Source organism: Mchenga conophoros, linkage group LG23 (assembly GCF_057382185.1).
Source record: "Mchenga conophoros isolate Kocher_MC1m ecotype Shallow Benthic linkage group LG23, M_conophoros_male_GT1.1, whole genome shotgun sequence".
Taxonomy (NCBI): domain Eukaryota; kingdom Metazoa; phylum Chordata; class Actinopteri; order Cichliformes; family Cichlidae; genus Mchenga; species Mchenga conophoros.
In genome coordinates this window covers 8,589,312-8,610,328 of record NC_140547.1, presented here as the reverse complement: position 1 = coordinate 8,610,328, position 21,017 = coordinate 8,589,312, and the positions used below count along the sequence as shown (strand labels likewise).

At 40.0% G+C, this 21,017-nt stretch overlaps 1 protein-coding gene across 3 annotated transcripts; it reads right to left on the bottom strand.

Annotated features, from left to right (window-relative positions):
* Window positions 1-1,069: 1,069 nt before the first annotated feature.
* Window positions 1,070-20,563, bottom strand: kdr (kinase insert domain receptor (a type III receptor tyrosine kinase)). Of its 3 annotated transcripts, none has more exons than XM_085264592.1 (30): window positions 20,267-20,563; window positions 19,296-19,389; window positions 15,946-16,148; window positions 15,674-15,795; window positions 15,320-15,488; window positions 14,935-15,074; window positions 13,893-14,076; window positions 12,433-12,550; window positions 12,161-12,324; window positions 11,903-12,077; window positions 10,748-10,868; window positions 10,509-10,620; window positions 10,007-10,351; window positions 9,756-9,902; window positions 9,538-9,669; window positions 7,861-7,967; window positions 7,318-7,453; window positions 5,737-5,841; window positions 5,532-5,645; window positions 5,252-5,340; window positions 4,856-5,018; window positions 4,683-4,774; window positions 4,451-4,573; window positions 3,791-3,902; window positions 3,604-3,703; window positions 3,410-3,515; window positions 2,896-3,038; window positions 2,710-2,794; window positions 1,958-2,043; window positions 1,070-1,850 (listed from the first exon to the last, which is right to left on the bottom strand). In XM_085264592.1, exons 1-30 carry the CDS (start codon window positions 20,331-20,333, stop codon window positions 1,634-1,636), a joined length of 4,071 nt encoding a protein of 1,356 aa, XP_085120718.1. In that variant the 5' UTR covers window positions 20,334-20,563; the 3' UTR covers window positions 1,070-1,633. The 3 variants fall into 3 exon arrangements, with proteins under 3 accessions (XP_085120718.1, XP_085120719.1, XP_085120720.1); XM_085264593.1 differs by having other exon boundaries at window positions 15,320-15,485; XM_085264594.1 differs by having other exon boundaries at window positions 19,296-19,386.
* Window positions 20,564-21,017: the final 454 nt, after the last annotated feature.

The following is a 21,017-nucleotide window of genomic DNA, read 5'->3' as shown; positions in this document are numbered from 1 at the left end:
TCCTGCCCGTGCAGAGCTCTGTCTTTGGCCTGCTTATCCATTCCTGAGGAAACTGCTCCAAATTCCTGCAGTGGACAGCTGTCATTTATTTGTTGCAGATATAAATTTTGTTCAGTCTTTTAAATGTTCCAGCAACGTTCTTTTTCATATAATTAATTGGTGGTGTATCTAATCTACTGTATTTTTTTTGAGAGGGGGGGTGTAGCTATATCATTTCCACAACAGAGGGCGCTGTTGCTCACTTATAGTTAATAGAATGAGGTTAATGCAACTTGTGCTTAATTCCTATACAGTCAATACTTTTCTTTAATATGAATAAGGTTTGCTTTATTGGTGCCTTTGATCAGATCTCAGTTAGAATATGCATTACACAAATTAGGTTTAAAAATTCTAATTTGTCGTTTTCAGTAAATCTGCATTGGACTATCCTCTGGCCTCCTCTGGCAGCACTTGGGAGGACATTCTAAATTTAACTACAATATAACCGCTTTAAAGTTTGGAAACAACTCCATGGAGACAGTATCGTTTCCTCCAGTCTATGCTATAATTAGCTGGGCTTGTTGTCCTTGATTGTAGACAAAATATGTTTTGTTGTCATACATCCCATTCATTCATCACCCACTCAGCTTTTAAACCCCACCTCAGTAACTGCAGCAACAAGGCTTAAAAACATTAGCTATTTAAAAATACATATAACAACCCAGGAAGATGATAACATTCGGAGTAAAGTGTGGAATACAACCGTTGCCATTAGCCTGCAAACCTGCTTTAATAATATGCACTTTAAATGTGTTTGTGGCCACAGTGACCTTGGTTGTTATTATGGGCACCGAGACCTGAATACACCAAAGAAAATAACCAAGGCAGAAGGGCATTGTTCCGATAGCACACCCACACACATGAACAATAAATGACCAAGGCTGGGAAAACATTGTTTGCTTTGACGCAGAAAGGAAATGACATGTATGACACAAAGAAACAGACAAACACACTCACGAATTATCATAGTGGGATGAACAATAAGTGATAAGTGATTTAAAGGAAACAAATAACAACACACGAGAAGAGCTTTCATCTATGATTATTTTTATTTTATGAAACTACTTACATTTAATGCCATTTTACTAATGTTTTTTCAATAAAATAATGCAAGTAATATGAATAAAGAAACTGTACAAATAATACTCTAAAAATATCGATATCAGAGAACTGCCTCCTTATCAGCCATTCAATGTGCCACCAATAAAAAAGGATAAAAGAGTGAAAGAAAATATTTGCTGGTTCAATTATCTAAAAATTCCAGATGCCATTTCCTGTAGTAAAGGAAGTGGGTGGATTGTGCCTCAGGAAGTAGGCATTCCTTCACATTTGGGCACCTTAGACATTTTGGGGTTTTTTATTCGCTGAGTAAACACGATAGCATTTCTCCGGCTGTCCAAAGAGAGCTGCACTTACAAACTTATCATACAACCTTCATTTTTCTCTGCTGAATAATTACATTATTGCTTGTGAAAATATCTCAGCTCCACAGTGAACACGTGAAGTTCTATTACTTGTATCGTTCCTTGTGTGAAATACCCGCAGAGAGTAAATGAATACTGTACAGTGAAACAACTGCGGGGAAAAAATGGGGTCAGACTGGTGGCGTGCTGTAGCGGATCTCCATGTTGAATTTGTCCGGCGTCTTGGGAAGAGGAGGCTTCTTCAGCATTTTGTGCTTCATGATGATTTCCTCGTTGGCATATATTGGGGTGTCTGCGTCGTCAGAGTGGTACCCTGACTGATATCCACTCGTCTGATTGGATGACTCCGAACCCAGAGACTCTTTACTCTTGCACCGCAACAGTTGGCTAAAGAGTCAAAGCAAGACGAGGACACATTTAAAACAGATTCACAGGGTAAAAAAACAATATGAAATAAACCACTCAAAGAAAGCATGCAAAGGCTTAGTCCCCACCTTAAGTTGGGTGTGGTTGGTAGATGTTGATTCAGACCCTTCATCTCCTCTGGTGAGAAGTCCATGCCACTGTCTGTGTGACCCTCCTGCCAAGAAGACAGCACTTAAATGAACTTAAGTGGTTGCTGCATGGCGGGAAGGTATTAACTTTCAATCACATTTGTTAGTGCCCACTTTGTTGTTTTATGAAATGGGAATTGAATGATTATTTAATTATCAATTAGCTGTATTTGTAAAAAATATTAAGCAATTAAGAAAATTCATTAATAGATATTTGAGGGTTTTTTTCTCTATTGCACAAAAAGTTTTGCTTAATACAAATTAGATTTTTTTTTTTGTTCGTCTGAAAGTTATTGTCCTAGTTCAAAAGATTTTTTGCATTCTTGTATTCTCCAAAATGTCAGTCAGGGATTTTGCTAAAATGTCACATCCATTAAGTGTCCTCTCTGGCTAACAAATAATCTTTATTTCCCATATCAGTGATCCTGTTGTTTTAACTAAACTCTAAGAAAACCTTTAAACACAAGACAACACAAAAGTGTAAAGTCCAGTAAAACTGGAAATGCTTCTGAGCGTTTCAACAATTCAACATTTCAAAGGAGAGCTACAACTCAGGACACATAAAATCTTGTTCCTTCTAAAGGTGCTGATTGCTCTTTGTAGACTTTTTGAAGACTTTTTGTACTATGTAGATTAACTGTGCTCTTGTTTTATGAATGAGGTGGTTGTTAAATGTGTAGTTTTACACTAACCATGACACTGCTGTGCGCCACAGGGACATCTTCAAATGTCTTCACACTGAGGGGACGACTGCACCTCTCATTCTGTTGGGACAACCTGTACAAAGAGGATGTGTCAATAAAACCACAACTGAGTGCTCTAGCATTAACAAAATGAGAGAAGCAGTGGACAGAAGGAGGTAAGAGCATGACGCTGACCCAAGGGATGATGGGTTGTCATAGTTAAGCCGGGCTTCAAGAATTTCGCCACTTTGAGGCCTGCTATATGGTCTCCTGGGGTCAGGGGCTGCTTGGCATTCTTCTGCTTCACCTACTGTCAAAGGTATATAGTCCTTCCCATCCTGGAGATACAGAGTACGTTACTGGCTCAAATACACACTGAATTAAATAATTATACATAAACAATTAGAGATATAACCTTTAAAAATCTAATACATAAGCCACATTATAAATCCATTTCAAATATATGTGATATTTTCATATTTGCTGTCATTTGCTTTTTGATTTTGTTTCACCTAAAAAACTTGCCAAAGCTCCCATAAAAGGCATTCAGGGTATGCTGCACAGATGTAACAATAGCACAGAGAAAGAGATGAAACTAAGGAAGCTTCTTTGTAGCTGACAATATTTAAGTGTTGCTGAAGCACAAAGGAATTTTAAATATCCTATTACTTATGAACACTGCTGCCTTTTTGTTTAGGCCTGAACTGACCTGCTGGGCACTAGCCTGTAGCAGGTTTCCCAGGTGTTCAACCAGTTCGGTAAATGTTGGCCTGTCTGTGGGACGATTCAGCCAGCAGTCCAACATGGTCTGGTATCTGAGAATATGGACAATGAGGATCGCAATAAGAGCAAATGATTCAAGTTACATTTCTGTAAATCGTTCAACCGTCACTGTCTACTTACATCTCAGTGGTGGCATATTCGGGTGGTCTCATCCTGGTACCTTCCTTAAGCCTCCTGCAGAATGATTCATCAATGCAAACACCCGGATAAGGAGAAGCCCCTGAAGAAGACATTACAGAAGTTTCATTGCAGATATAAAGTGGTCATTAAGCAGTGTTATGTGATTACTTCTAAACTTAACCCTTACCCAAGGAAAAGATCTCCCAGAGAAGGACGCCAAAGGACCAAACATCACTTTGCGTGGTGTATACGCGGTCAAATATGGTCTCAGGAGCCATCCACTTTAGAGGGAGACGTGCCTGTGGTAACAATAAAACAGCAAATTATTCCTTCTTATGCTTTATTTGTGTAAATGAGTATGTAATAAAGTGAATAACGTTTACTATCCTAATACAGTGGTATCTGGTAATGTGCATGGATATAGTGGATAGCAGGTGAACATGATACAAAGATATCAGACAGGTCAGAACGCCCATGCTGACCCAGGTCTACCTACAATGGGCACAAGAGCATCAGAAGCTGACTATGGAAGAATGGCAGATAGCTTTGGTGACTTTCACTGTCTTTTCAATCATATGAACACCTGGGTGCACAAGGATCATTTAACTAGGGAGGAGAAAGCAACAGGATGAACTTTTTGAAGAAGGCAAGACAGGATCCTATTTGGCACTAACATTGACTAAAATGAACTTCAGGTAATGTGTTGGTGAATGGTGTGATAGGATAACTTGAGTCTCAGCTTCAATGGGTCAGAACTGATTTACAGCATGAGGGCAGCCCAAGCGCTATTAGATTAGTGCTTCTAATGAAGGGACACACTGGTGGAGTATCGGTTAAGAGGACTCACGTCTCCTTTGCGGACATAGTCCGGGTCTTTGTAGACATCTCTAGCGAGACCAAAGTCACAAATCTTCACCACATTGTTTTCTGAAAGAAGGATGTTTCTGGCCGCCAGATCTCTGTGAATGCACTATCGACCAAACAGAGACATTTATATTCAAAGCATGGAAGAATTAAGTAATATCTCCAATTTCAATGCAGATTTGTGCACCAAAAAATTCAGACACTTGTGATTTCACCTTGCGAGAAGACAGAAACTCCATTCCTTTGGCCACCTGGAAACTGTAGCTTATCAGGTCTTCCATGGTTAGATGGTCATCATCTGAACTCTCTGTAATAACGGGATTTCACAGGAATAAATACGAAGCCTGAGTGGCACCACAGTAATGTTATTCTAAGTTGTCTTCAGAACCTTTCTGAATGTCCATGTTGCTGCCTGAAGCCCTGTCTGAAGTGGTAGAACAGACCGCTGTTCCTGTGCAGATGTCCAGCTGGGCAATCTTCCCCAGACCCAGATCCCCTTCAGTCACATCCTCCTCTGCAGACACCCACCTCTGGCTATTTACTCGCTTCCTCTGTTCACCACAGAACAGTTAAACTAATGAAAAAATCCCAACATTTCATGCAGGAATTGTTTGTATTGCCTGCAATATGGTTCATGTTAGATACAATCTGTGGACAGTACAGAACTGCACTACTACTTAATGATCGGTCAGTCTATTTGATTGTGTGCAACCATCTGGATTGTAAACCACATCAGTGGACTGACTGTGGTTTACTGGGTGCATGTGGGTTACACATAATTTACCTTGTAGGGGCTGTACTCTCCGCGCTTGCTCTTAAGGTAGCTGGATAGATTTCCATGTTTACAGTATTCAACAATAACCATCAGCGGTCCTGCAAGCAGAAGGAAGAGAAAGAAGTTTAATTATCAGAGGAAGAATGAACATTAACACATTAAAGGACAACAGATGGCACACTGATGTTGATTTATAAAGATTATAAGATTCAAATTCATGTGAAGAAAAGTTGCATATACAGGACATGCTTAGTCAGCTAAAGTAAATAATGCACTTGGTTTGACTGACCCCCAGGTTTCGTGCAGGCTCCCAGCAGGTTGACCACATTAAGATAATGTCCAATGTGGATGAGAATTTTCAGCTCTGACATCAAGGCGCGGTACTCACTTGCTGTGGCTCCCTCTGCACGTAGAGATAACATTAGTTCTGCGTGTTTGAAGGTTTTTATTGTGTTTGCTCGCTGTGTGTAATAAAAGGAGGACAAAATACAAACCCTTAAGCATCTTGACTGCAACTGTGGTGCATGTGGTCGCTTTCTCAATGCCGAATGCAGCTGCTTCTACCACCTGGCCAAATGCCCCTCGTCCCAGTGGGTCACCTTTAAAGTAAAATGTTTGTCATGACCAAAATCCCTAAAAAAAATACTTTTAGTACTTATGATTTTAAAACAACTAGTTTTTAATAGAAATATTGCAACTAGTGAGGACAGTGCTAGAAATTTTAAAATGCCAAACTAAGGTGGTAAAAAAAAGCTTCTGGCAGGTATGATGGTTGTTAGCATGCTGAACATGAAGGAGAAGCCTCTTTCAGCTGCTCCCTTATTCACAAAGGGTCACCACAGCAGATAGCTCAGATGGCCTTCGTGACAAAACACTAAAGGGACTTTTCACATGTTAGGCAAATGTGTAACCCACTATGCTATAGGGCCATTTATGTTAGCTGAGCTGTTCCCTGATCTTTCTACACTTGTAGGTAAGTGTAAAGGTCTCTGAGATACTCCAAATGATACAGAATTCTACAGCAAGAGTCTACTGACAATATCACACCTTCATTAGCTCCCCATTTGCTAACATATCCAATAAAGATTCTGCTTCTCACTTTAAAGCTTTCAGTTACATGGTACCCCATATCTATCATACCTCCTTCATCCTTATACCCTTTCCCTGTGCTGCCCTACACTCAGCAGCTCTATTGACTGCTCCTCGTTTCAAACTTAACACGATGGCTACCAGAACCTTCAGATGTGATGCAGTTTTTCTTTGGAACTTATTACCACTTCACTTTAATCAGCTAGACCAGGGCTGCCCAATCCCAGTCCTCGAGAGCTACTATCCTGCAGCTTTTAGATGCATCCCCACTCCAACACAGCTGAATCAAATGGTTTGATTACCTCTTCAGCATGCCATCATGTTTGGCAAAGGCCTGATAACAAGCCGTTCATTTGATTCGGGTGTGTGGGAACAAGGATGCATCTAAAAGCTGCAGGACGGTAGCTCTCGAGGACCGGGATTGGGCACCCCTGAGCTAGACTTATCAGCCCAGTTCAAATAGCAGCTCAGAACTCAGAAGTAGGTAGTGCTAGCATTAGCCATTTAATATCATTCTCCTATCCAAATATTGGCACAGTTTCAAAATGCCAAAATGGCAACAGACAAAAATTCATCAGGTTTTGTTTTGTTTTTTGTTTGTTTGTGGGGGGGGGATGTCAAAGTGTCTGCTTTGACCATCTCAAGCATCTTATCAGCCATTGTGACAGGAAGTATCAAAAACAAGTGTTTCAAATCACAGCACTGATCTTGGACTTTCTGTTGTATTTGATGTATATGGTGCAAGTCTTGATTGACTGGCTTGTTGGTCTATGGGCTTAAAAACAATATTTAGAATCTCATGATTGCCTATTTTTGCCTCTGGCTGGCCAGTGATCAAAACACTGAAAGTTTAAATCAAATGTGGGCTGTAACTTCATGTAATGTTTTATAAACTCTTTCATAAGGTAGGCACTGGTTGGTAGCAGTGCAGATGTTTGTTTTAACAAGTCTTCTCAAAGATTGTTTGAATGACAATCATGTCTCACCAAGTTTCAGCCTGTCCCGGGGGAATTCCCATTTGCTAGCATCGTAGGTGAGCCTCTCACACTGCTCATCCATTGGCATATCCTCTGAGTCAAGGATCATGGAGAGGTAGCCGGTCTTCAGATCCACTCCATTTGGCTGAAACAGTGATGCAGTGGCAAATTTTAAAGACAAACAGAGATGTAACATGTAAATTAATGAGCTGCCATTTCTCTCAGTTATTCCCTTTCACCACAATCAAAGTGTACAACAGTTTGCCAGTGACTCCCGTGGCCATTCAATAAAAGGGGCCTACTCAGTGTGGTGGGCCTACGTGACTTAGGGGAGCAGAGAGACTCCCTGTTGTTCCTGGATACAAAAGAGAGCAGCTACTGAGGGCCAGAGCAGTCACTTCCAATCAGCCGTAAATGCCTTACAGTGCATGTCATTGTACTCGTCAGTTTTACCGTGTTTGTAATTTTTTTTAATGGACATCATCCGTGTGCGTAACTGGAGGGGAAAGGGGAAGGAAAAGTACAGGAAAAAGAGGATGAGGAAGTTCTTACTCTCTTTCTCCCGCGGATGACGAAGACGATCAGTAACCAGAAAAACATAGCGATGACCACTGACCCAATAGGAACAATCAGCTCCACATTAGTCTTCTCTTCTGCACCTTAGATATACACAAAGAATACTTTTAAAATAAGAATTTAAAGGTACATGACATAAAATGTGTAATGGTATCACAGAACAGATTTTACTACATGCATGACAAATTTGAGGCCCGTGTTTGAGGAAAAAACAGTCGCAGTGGAATGTTGGTTATAATTTCAGTGAGGTGCCTTGGCAGCATTTCCTAAAGTTCAGACAGGTTTATCATTGTTTTTGGCCTGTTCACATGTGTATGTCTGTGTTTAGGTTGGAGAAAGGAGACTGTTGGAATCTGGACTGTAAGCAAACCGATATTTTATCTAGTCATAACAAATGGTCAGGAGTCAGAATGAATAACTACTGCCAAAGACAACTTGGAAAAGGTCTATCAGAGCCATTGTAGTGTGTCGCTGCGTGCTGTAATGGGCCCTTTCGTTCCACTGCTATTGAGCTTGAATTATTTGGGGGGCAGATGGGGTCAGAAAATGGGAAGGTTACACTGAAGGGTTGTTTGCAGGGATTTTTCTCATCCCTTTGTGAATATGACAGACATGATGGACAGTCAGATTTCTGATCACAAATTTTTCGTTAACAGCACACCCCCACAGACACCTGTGCTAGTTTCACTTACTCTCTGGCTATATTATTTGTTGGCCATTTACATCATTACGCTACGGTATATTTGTAATAGAAGCTGGTTAGGTATTCCTTTTTTTAGTTAAAAGCTGGTCAAATGTGTGAGTATTACTTTTTTGTAATATGTAAAAATCAAAAAATGTTATTAAAGTGACGTGCAATTGCTTGCCTCCCCCCACCCTCATACACAGGGCTTTTGTTGTGAGAAGGTCTGTCCCTCTACCCCCTCTTTTAACAGAGCTGGCGCCTGAGCAGAATTGTGAGCTACTGTAACTGGGTGCACATTCTGCTGGCGGGGAGACGGTCACGTAGGCTCTGCGTCTAGTCAGTTCATTTGTTTGTTTTTCGCTGTGTCCCTGTGTTTGGTACAAAAAGACTGTGGACAAGAGAGCAGAGGCTGGAGCTCAGGCAGGGCTGGCCTTTCCCTTTGTCCTGCCGTCTCTTAATTGTTTTAGATTTAGATACTCCCAGGAGGATGTGCGTTAACTGGGGTAGCTTCCTGTCATGAGGAAGCAAGGCTATTTTTATTTAGATCTTTGACATATAAAAAGTAAAACTATGTGCGATGTGAATTTGTGAAACCTTGAAGCCAGATATAACCATACAGTCTTTTTAGTATTGGTGGAATTGCCAAAGGGTTTAGGCCAAAACCTTTCACACAGACAATAAGATATTCCTGATTTTAAGCTGAGAATGTATTACAAACAACACAAGACACCCGGGACAGGCCCAAGGGCCCAGAAGGTCAGGGAGACCCTGAGTCAATGACAATGACATGCAACATGCAGAGAAACTGCAAGAAATAACCACAAAGATTTTTAAAAAAAACATCTGCAGGTGGACAAAAAACAAGACAAAACACAACCCCAATGAGAGAAAAAAAAACACATTAAAAAGCATCTGCAAGAAGCAGACATGAGTTACAATAAAAGGCATCATCTTACTTAGTGACTGACCTTCAGTACTCAAAGAGGCCTGTGCTGTGTCACACCCAAGGCTGTTACATACAGTGCAGGTGTACAGACCACTGTCCTCCTTCGTCACACGCTGAATTGTCAGACTACGGTTCTGCTGATTCAGAGTAACACCTGAAAGGCAACCAGATGTTTTGTTTTGCAGCTCTTGTAACTCATGAAGTAAATCAGTTTTCAGTGAAACGCTGCGAATGTCTCACCTGAGCTCTCCACAACAGTGTGGTTGTTTTTGGTCCAGGCAACAATCGGGTTTGGCGTCCCAGCAGCCATACAGCGGAGAGTGACTGTCGAACTTACTCTAACCTTTTGGTCAGTGAAGTTATTAAGGATCCTTGGAGCCTCAAGGTCTAAACATCAAAATTATAAAGATTATTTTGAAACAAATGTATGATTCACTTAACAAACCCTGACCTATTCCTTACAAAAAGAAAATGCTGTGAGTACATCTCACCTCTGAGAGAAACACTGTGTAGCAGGCAGGTTTTCTCCCCAGTGATGATGTTTACCACCTGACAGGCGTACAGGCCCTCGTCCTGATGGGACGCATTGCGAAGTGACAGCTCCAGAGTCACATTGGTGCCAGGCTGGGGGGTCAGGACAGCATGCGACAGTGGAGTAGGCTGCAGAGTCAGTGAGCGACAAGGCTGCGCCAATGTTCCCTGCTCTGACTTGGAAACGTTGGTCACACGAAACCAGGTGAGGTTGCCGTAGATCAGCGAGTCTGCCTTACACCGCAGAATGACGTGATCCTCCTCCAAAGGCCTGTTAGAGGGAGACATAGTCACCTCGAGGCCACCTAGGGATGGAAACACATGGGTAAAGAATGAGTAAGGATATAAGAAAAAGAAGAATACTGAAAAGGCTGTTTATATGATGACAGAAGTCACACCATCAGACACAAAACGATTACAACAAGATGCTTTTTAAGAGGAGAAAAAAAGGATGGAACTTACGTGTTACATGGAAAAAGATGACACGTGAATCCTTGCCTACTTTGTTCGCAGCCGTGCATCTGTAGAGGGCGTGAGCCTCAGCTTTCTGAATCTTTAAAGAGCTCGTGATTTTCTAGAGAAATACATTTCATCTGTTAGTTACTATTATTTAGCTAAACTCCAAATACCGTATCGTTCAGATATCGTAAAATTCTTGGAGCAAAAGGGAAAATATGGTGTAATCACAGACTTTTTGTTACCTTTTGAGCTTGATCAGTGTCAGTTCTAATTGGTTGTACGTGGTTGTGACCAGTTCTGTTGCTGACATCTCTCCAATTTGTGCACTCCTTCAGCTGTGATTCAGACCTAACAAGTCTTGACCTGATGGACAAAAGTGAACAGAAGAATCATAAAACACAAATATCCAGCTCTGATCTTTTTTTTTAATTTTTATTAAATGCAAAAACACCAGCTGTGTAAATAGCTGCACAGCAGTTTCCTCTTTCACTCTGATACACCGAATTAGCACTGACAAATGGTACACAAAAAGAAGATGAAAAGAAGCTGGCAGGTCTTTCAGAATGACGGCTAAGTACTTGTTTTTCCACTTTTTTTCTATTTACCAATCCTACTAGTTTAATTGTTATTCTCATTTTTAACTGCTAATACACCCAAATACAGCGAGAAACACCATAAAATTTAGTAAACAGGGAAAGAAAGTAAGTAAGTAATAAGAAGAGGTTTAGCTTTAGCAGGAAGAACCTCTTTTTTGAAAAAGAACATGACAGGAACAACAGGAAACGTAGTGCAGGACAGAGGAAGTGCTCAGATGTGTAGAAAGATGATAAGGAATCTGCTGCTGGTGTTGTCTGGTCCCTCACACACACACACACACACACACACACACACACACACACACCATCCTCCTTTCTATCAACACTGTGAAATCACAACAGGAGTCTTTCGTGAGGTTGTTGTGTAACCGGCTGAATATTGCATCGGCAGGGCTGTTATCTTAAACAGCTGATCGAGTGAGCACAAACACTAGGTCAGTACAAGTCGTCCAAAATTAGTGAGCACATTCTAAGTCTGAATAACTGACATGGTTCTAAAAATGGACATTGTGAAGAGAATGAATCACATCCGCTGATTTGCATCAGGTCACAGTGTGCTCTCATTGTCTCCCCTCTTGTTTTGGTCAACATCACGAAAGCAGCTATTCCTCTTCTATATCAACAACCTGTTGACAATGAGTGACTCAAAGTCATGTGACTACTCCATGCATACACAAAAAAAAGTCCCGAACCGAATGTATCTTTCTGCCCTGAACCTGTCTAACTGTGCCACATGTGAAAAAGTCCCAACTTTAACATTTATGTGTGAAAATAGCCTCTTTGTTTCTCTTTTACACTCACACTGAAGAGTTGACTTGCATGAAAGCCTCTGGGCAGTCCTCTTTGGACATCCACTCCCACTGGATGTGTGTAGGTACGGGAAATCCACGAGCGGTGCAGCTCAGAGTCGTGCTGCTGCCGTACAGGTACACATCAATGTCCACTGCCATCTCCTTCTCTATGATACAAGGAGGAACTGCAAAGGAAGACGTAGAGTCATATCCACAACAGGCAGCCGAAAATGAATGTAAAAGGAAAAGAAGAGGAAAAAAAACACACCATTGACCAGCAGCTGGAAAGAGCGCCTCTGTTCCTCTTTTGTAATTTTATTGGTCAGGATAACTGTGTAAATGCCAGCGTCTGTTTCTTTAACTTCACGTATGACGAGGGCATCACTCTTCTGTTTTATTCGGTAGTCATTCAATGGGAGGTCATTTTTAAACCTGGGAACACAAAGTAAGAGTAAAGTTACAAAATCCATCCAGTTCTGAAACTGTAGCTTTAATGCATGGAAACTGCTATGCATAAAGCAAATATTGCTGTGAACACACCATTTAATGATGGGTTCAGGGTAAGCTGAGTACTTCACGGGGATGTATGTAGATGGTTCTCCCACATTTACCTCCCACACCTTTGTCCAGGGCTCTTCCATATCAATAAAAGGTTTTTCTGGAAATACAAAAATCACAAAAACAGAGAAAAGATCAATTTTTTAATGACTTTCTTACAATTATTATTTTGGCTTCAAATGAAGCAAAAACCCCAAAACTATCTGAGACCATACAAAACCATACAAAATGATTCATTTGATTCTATGATTTTGCAATTGTTTCTAGGAAAATCTATCTCAAACTTCACGTGTAATTTTCTCCTGATGCTGAACAAATGTAATTTTAGGAAAGGGAAGTTAGAGATTTTCAATTTAGACAATTTCCAAATCCTTGAAAGTGGTATTAAAATTTATTAGATGGCTTAAAAGCATAACTGATTGCAATAATAGGAATAAGAACAAGAACAAGTATTATTATTACTAATAATAATATTACAATTCAACTGCATCGGTGTGATACTTAAAATTAATTGTCCTGTATCACTGTCATCAAGATAAATGCACAAATAATAAACAGCATGTTGTGAGAGATTAAATTTGTGCAAAAAAGATGAGAAAATGAAAGGAAAAGTATTTTTTAAAAATCTGAGAAAATAACACAAACAAGTTTATAAAGATGAAAAATATTATTAATGTTAAAAAAAATATTAGCAGAAATTCTGGGGTTTCAAAGAGGGCTGAATTAGGGTTTTAATTATTAGGATCTGTTTGATGTCAGTGAGGAGAGACATCTCAGACACATCTCTCCAAGCACAAAGCCCAACCCACCTGCTGCTCAAACATTGTGTTTGCAAAGGGCAGTCAAAAGATGGAGGAGCTAAAACAACTTGTCTATAAGGAATACTTTGAACTGTAAATCAGGCAAAGCCACTCTAACAGAGACAAAGATTAAAGATGTGGCATCTGCCTTAGCTAACAATTTAGGTTCCCAATCCAAAGTACTACAGTCAACACCATCTCAGTAACATCTGTAGTTCCTCAGGAAACCAATGATGTTAAATTCCCATGAATAACTTAATGTTAAGTTTTACCAAGTAGGAACAGAAAGCATCCTAACTGGAAACATCACAAACTAGTAAAGGCTGAACTTGGCTCAACCAGAAGGCTCTGCAGCAACAATATAGAAGCATCTTTGATATTGCTTAAGTGTTATGTCAGCATACAGCATACTGTAGGATATTTTTTTCTAATGCATAAAACGCCAGTAATCAAATAACATAAACTAAATAATTTGTTTCAGTTAAAACCTACTCTGAATATTTAACACAGTACAATCTTCAGCTGTCTTCGAGCTTAACAACTACATACATATTTTTTGTGAATGCTGAATTATTGCTTGACTTGGAACTTTTTGAAAGTTTTCAGCCAACATAACAGGTGTTTTGTTTTCAGAGCACCCACCATAAACTGTAAGAAATGCTGAAGCGCTTTTCTCCATCTGCCCACTCGAAGCAGAGCAGATGAATTCTCCTCCGTGAGCTACCGTCACATTCTCCACGATCAGCGTGTTTGACAGCTCCAGAGAGTTCCACAGCTTCTTCTTGTGGGGAATTGTGTGGGGCGGCCTTGAACCATTGACCGAAGTCTGACAGAGGGAAGACATAATGTATAAACACACAGTTTTTAAACTCACGTGACACTCATAATGGCTGTGATAACAGAATGTGGGAGGGTTTTTTTTTCTAGTTTTACAGAAATTAAAGATCAAGTGTTGCCTCAGTCCAGACAGCTTATTGTTCCCAGTAATGTAAGCAGTCAGAACATCAAAAACACATCTGGTCACCTTTGCACTTTGGTGGTACAAGATGAAGGCTGATGGATTCCTGAAAGCAGGAAGTAATGAATTTGTGCAAAGACAGCAGGAAGAGAGATACAGCACTTCTGGTATCTCAGTCTCTTCTCATCAGTAAGTCAAAGAGGCCAACCTAAAGGTGGACTGTTACGCTTTTCCTTATTTTCTGTCATGTTTATACTGTTACAATGGAGAATGCTCAAATTTTATGTTCCAAATAAGCTCCAAATAATGAGATCAGTGTATATACAAAAACAATTCTTGTGAGACAAAAGTTCAGGCTTAAGACTGCTATAAATAATCAATTTCAGACCATTTTTGTACTCTTTAGATCTTTACGATGCCTCTGAGAGCAGATATCCTCTAATAATTTTGATACTTGCATCTTAGGCCCAAAATAAGTTCAAGTTTTTTGTTTCTCAGGGGGATCCAAAACTATGAAAGTTGTCTGACGTGTCTCTTTTTTCAGACAATGGATAAACTGAGGAGCTTCACCGGTGCTCATAATTATTTTTCTGTAGTTTGTATTTGTAAATAATCCACAGCTAGTACTTTCTTGACATGAGCAATATAACTTTTCTTTAAGACTGTTACATAAGTTCATTACAGGTTTACAACGATAATGAGAACAGAAGAGTGTGGGGTACTGACCAGAGCCCCACCAGAGTGCGTCCAGTTGAATTCGATGCCCACGTTCAGCTCTGTGAATGCAGTGCATCTCAGTATGAGCTGCTCCCCCACAGACAGCCTTACATTGTTGGGGGTCAGGGTGAGGTCATAAATCTTGTATCCTGCGGAAAAAGGAGGGAAGATAGTAAATCGACACACTATTGTTCTCCTGAGACTACAGACTCTCTCTGCACCAACACTCTGAGCAACAGAGTGTTAGTGCAGAGAGTCTTTCACCTTACAAAGTCAAAATTAGAATTCCTGGTAAGTTTCGGTGTTATTCAGCTCGAAAAAGTCACATATAGGTGTTTTTACAGCCATAGCATTGACAACTGATAACTTCTCTTTGTATCTTTTTCCATCTTACCAACAACAGCCACAATGTAGAGCGGGGACTTAAATGTCTCGTTTCCAATATGAGTTTGGCAGGACACAACACCAGCGTAGCTGATCAGATGAGTGGGAACAGTGAAGCCCGTCCTGGCATCCCACACAGAATCCTTCCCATCCGGATGAAACTCCTTTACTGGATACTTCTGACAAACACACAAATTTCATGATTCCAAACAGAAATGTTTAAAGAATTTCACACCAATTGCTTTACACATGAGCACAGCGTGTAAATAAAACACCACATCTGGTAAACACAACTGTTTACCAACCTACATCTTCATAAAACTGCTTTACTGACAAGAAGCAAAGACCAGAAACAGCTTCTTACGATGTTTAGTGTGACATTGAGATTCTCCACCGAGCCCCGGCATGGTATTACCACTCGCTCCCCTTCACGGATAAACACCACCTCATATTCCTTTTCAGATGGCACAAATGGCACCTTATAATCTAAAAATTAACAAACAAATCACAATAGTAGATGTATTTCAGTGTGTGAAGTTGATAAATCCCATATTTTCCTTCATATAAATGGATGCTTGAAAAAAAAATACAACAACAAGAACAAAAAAACAAGAATAAACTTAAAAAGAGTTATACCTTGAACAAACACATAAACTGCTGCTGAGGTTTTACCATCTTCAGCTTTCAGGCCTATGTAGAAACACTGATACTGTCCAGTTTCATTGACAGTTGAATTGATGATTGTGAGCCTTTTGCAGAACAGTCCTGATCCGCTGCAGTCACTGATAGAGTAACGAGTGCTTATAGCAGGTGTGGTCCACCTCAAATTCTGCCGACCTCTGCAGGAGAAGAAACAAGAGAATTATACTGCACATGCTACATGACCGAGTCGGTGAATTTAGCCAGTGATGGGGAGCAGTAAACAACATTTCTCTAATCTAGTAGTTTATCTGCATTTTGAGGTAGTTTGCCATTTAGCAAATTTTTTATTCACATTTTGACTCAAGTAGTCAACTACTAACACTACTAGGTAGGTATAACTCTTGCGGGCAACCGTGGTTCAGAGGATTGGGAATCGCATCTGTAACCGGAAGGTCGCCGGTTCGATCCCCGGCCTCTCTGTCCTGGTCGTTGTGTCCCTGGGCAAGACACTTTACCCTACTTGCCTACTGGTGTTGGCCAGAGGGGCCGATGCTTCTGTCAGTCTGCCCCAGGGCAGCTGTGGCTACAGCTGTAGCTTGCCTCCACCAGTGTATGAATGTGAGAGTGAATGAATAGTGGTATTGTAAAGCGCTTTGGGTGCCTTGAAAAGCGCTATATAAATCCAATCCATTATTATTACTACATTAAATTTTAAGCAAAAGAAAGTACAGTATATTAAATTATAGTATTTACTAATTACTATTATTGTTCCAGTGTTGTAATATCTGCCTATAAAAAGTTCCATTTTATTTTCTTCATGATTTTTTACTAAGGGGAGAGATCAAGTGAGCAGACTGTAATTTTCCTAAATATAGTTGCATGGTTGTTTTTGCAACGAATGTAGCTGCCCCCTGCTGACCATCAGAGAGAATGCAAGTTTAAGGCGCATTCACATTACGTTCATATTTGAGAATCTACAACTGCGTCCGTTTTATATCCACAGTCTATGATTAAAAGTAAAGTGGAACTTAAAGGGCTATATTGAGGATTGCGGAGAAAGTTTGCTCTACAATTAAGAGTGAAACGGAGCTGTTCATATAGGCATGAAGCTAATAAACTTTGAGTCATACTTACTTTTACTGAAACACAGGAAGGAGAGATGATGTCATAAACAACTCTGAAACTATACACTTACTTTCAGAGCTATGACAATAGAAAAAGCTGAATGTTTACACTGGAAGAACGCTAGTTACTGCATTAGCAAAATTAGTCAACTATACGGTAATAACCTATTACACTTTGTTTAGTGACGGTACTGTCCTTGTGCGATCAATACTGTGTTTAGTCCACATTTTCCTATATATAGACAGTTGCTGAGGTTTCTATTGGCGAAAAGTGTAGTTATAGTTCTGGGAAGATCACACTATATAGCATAGGCTATGGTCAAAGGTTTATATACACTCAAAATAGGCAAGAATGCCATGGTATTTGGGGGGTTTTAATGAACTCTTGAAACTGTATACCTTTAATGACTTTAAAAACAAGATTGGGTACAAAAGTTTGAATTTACTTGGGATTTTTATAATCCACACAGGGTCTAAGTTATACATAGAGGCTCATATATATTCATACATTTCCACTAATATTTGGGGAAATGTCCCTTAGCAAGTTGCACCTGGACCAAATGTTTTTGGTATCCATCAACAAGCTTCTGGCATAATTCTGGGTTAATATTTGACCACTCTTCCTGGCAGAATTGGTAAATTTTATTTAACCTGGTTGGTTTCCTTGCACAGATCTGGCTTTTAAGAATAGTTCATAAATCTTTAATAGGGCTGAGGTCGGGGCTTTGGGAGGGCCATTCTAGAAGATTAATGTTAGCCTACTTTACCCGTTCCAAGAATCATTGTCCACTATTAGTGATGCTGAACAATTTAGAGATAGTGTTTCATCAATATTCCATCCACTTTGTACAATGTAAGAGTACCACTGGCAGCAAAACACCCTCAGAGCATGATGCTACCACCAACTTGCTTGACAGATGGTACAGCGCCCTTAGATTTGAAAGTCTCATATTTACTGTTCCAACAATACTTCTTGTCATTGTGGCCAAATTACTCAATCTTTCTCTTGTCTGACCATAAAAGTTTTCTCCAAAAGGCTTCTTGCTTGTTCATGTGGGCAGCTGCAAATTTCAGTCAAGCTTGAAGGTATTGATTTAAGAGCAGGGGCTTCTTTCTTGATCAGCACCCGACCACCAGGCTGATGTACAGCTCACTTCATTGGAGACAATGACACTGTTGTTCCAGCAGTTCCCATTTTATGGCAGGTTTGAGCCTTAGTGGTTTCCCTGGGTTGTTCTTGAAAATCCTAACCAATTTCCTCTCAAAGTGGTGACACATCCTAATAACTTGTGTTTATGTACAGTTGTAGGAACTGATGATCTTGGAAACTGCAGATTTTTAAAAATGACTCCAAGATACCTTCCAAACTTGTGTAAATCTACACTTCTCCATCTTAAATCCTAAGTTCCTTGGGCTTTCCCACTGGTCTGAGTATTGGTCAGTCCAATGAGTGTTGTCAAATAAATCTCTTTTATGCGAGCCTAGCGAAACTACCAGTTGTAGTCAATCATGATTACAAGTTAATAGGCCTTGGACATGTAAAGTTAAAAGACATTGTAGAACCTTCAGCACCTCTTATTAAAGGATTTAACTCAATGTATATATTTTAGCATCCATGTTCTTACTTTTGACTGTGGATTAAAGAACAGACTAAATAAAGTGGAAAAATTGTGCACCTTATCCTTGTTTTGTTTTAATCATTAAAAACGAATGCTGTGTAATCATTAATAGCCAAAATGTAGCATGACCTTCATCTCCAGGATGAATGTAAACTCCTGGACACATCTGTATATGTCTAATCCTTACTTTACCTTAATTGTAATAATAAGCCTAAAACCAGGTCTTCGTTTTCAAGCCTGCCAGTGAACAGCTGCCAAAAACTACCAACACCAAAAACATCTAACTTTTACAAAATGTTATCAAATGGCCATGTTTTTACTTAAATGTTATTCATTTATTGACTTGGTCTTCCTGTAAAAAACAATTACGCCAGTCAGATGTTCATGTTGTTTATATAAGGAGTTCTTGAGAACACATACTGTGCAGGCACCTTTTGAACAGAGACAATGACACGCACACGTTTGTTGCATGTGATGGGGGCATGAATAAGTTCTAGGGTAGTTTTGCTGTTTGGCAAATCTTTTGGTGTGAAGTAAAAAGTTTGTAAAACCAGTTTCCCCAACACTAGCGTCTGTAAGGTGTATGCATAGCCTTACATACCTGCATGTTAGTTCAAGGTTGTCAGATTTGTTCATCCTATGGATGCCATAGATATTTAGTGTCGGTGGATCAGATATAAACCGCAGTTCCGCTGCTGGAGAGATTAACAGTACAAATCGGTCACAGCAATGACTTACTTTTAACACAATCAGGGTGATGACATAAGTCTCTACAAACAATGATTAAATGAAGGTTTCAGAGATCATGGCCCTGCTGTTTTAAATAAATGCACATAAGATTAAGATTAAATCAAACGGCACAAGGTAAAAACTGAAAGTAGAGCACAGGAAAAAAACAGTCTCCATTATAAGATGTGCTTTGTATCTGAGTCTCTGGCTACATAGGGCCCTTTTTCCATTGCTGCAGCAAATGGCGGAGCTGTGTGAAAACAGGAAGCAGGAGAAGATGGGCCGGGTCAGGCTCAATAGTCTAGCACAGTGTGCCTTAGGTGGGGTTCCTGTTTCTGAGGATACAGCCTGCCCACCACCTCCCTGTGAGGCCCTAAAGGACATAATACATTGTATGGAAAAAAAAAAAAAAACTAAGTGTTGAGCTGAGCTGATGAAGTGGACCTTAATGATCTCAGAAGAAAAAAAAAGTTTAAACTGTTGAACAACGTAGCACATTAGCAGAAACTGGGTACTTTTGTCATTTACATTTTACAACATAAGAACAAGTAATCAGGCCACAGTTCAAACGCTTTTCCTTAAATGTTTCCTCAAACTGGACTGCAGTTCTAAAGTGATATCAGCAAAGACAAAAACTATAGAACAACTGAGGACAAAGTGTTTGAAATGTCTTAGAAAAGCGGCAAAAGCTTTTATAGAGCTGGAGGGTGACTTTGAGTTGACAGATTTTTTTTTTAAAAAGAAAAGATCAGACAGAGATCATAATCTAATATATTTCATGTTTCTCAGCTTAATCCGTTATTAAGATAGACGATTAAAATGGGGATAATATTATTATCTTACCAGCAAAACAAGTGATTTCCAGAATAATGCCCAGTAGTGGAATGACGGACAGTGTCTGTGCCATCATCCGACAAAAGACAAGGACAAAGTCCTCATCAAAGTCCAATTAATAACGTTACCGTAGAAATAATGATAATCCTACTGCCTCATTACCAATCCATTAAAAAAAAAAAAAAGCTGTTTCATATTCCACCCCAGAGAAAGTTTGAAAGTCATAAAAACAGCCTGCAGTGGATGGTGATCAGCAGTGGCTAAAGTGTGACTGTGCGTGTCCCCATGGAGCTTTTGCGGTTGAGGATGGAGAGACGCGCCTCGGCTGAGCAGCGTGCCTGCAGGGGAGGAGTCTCTCTCTCTGACTCTCTGTAAAATTACCAAGGCGAATGCAGCCTGCAATAAACTTCTGGGCTTATTGCCCAGTTGATGGGAGGACTTACTGAACTTTGAGAGAAACTTGGGAGACTTAAGAACTAGTGACAGCCAGGACGCATAACCCCCTACTGAGGAGTCGTAAAACTGTTTACACCATAACTTTGACTCCTAGAGTGATAATCATAAAAATTATACATTTATTAAAAGGAAAATCCCATTACCAAAAGCATTAAGAAAACGTGTGTTTATAAGTTAGGGTTAAGGACCTGTTTTCCCTCCTGCATAAAAGTAGAAAGAAGCCCAAGAGTTGCTTATTCTCTCCTCCATGTGACCTAAAGCAACATTAGCATTCAGGTCTCACCAATATGAAACCAACACCAAG

What these genes read in the sequence shown, in the direction of transcription:
- kdr (XM_085264592.1), bottom strand. Translation starts at nt 20,333, where the DNA reads ATGATGGCACAGACACTGTCCGTCATTCCACTACTGGGCATTATTCTG. An exon ending in GGAAATCACTTGTTTTGCTG is followed by an intron (nt 19,390 to 20,266) that starts GTAAGATAATAA and finishes TAATCTCTCCAG; the next exon opens with CAGCGGAACTGCGGTTTATA. An exon ending in ATGCAAGTCAACTCTTCAGT is followed by an intron (nt 10,869 to 11,902) that starts GTGAGTGTAAAA and finishes TTTGTCCATCAG; the next exon opens with GTCAAGACTTGTTAGGTCTG.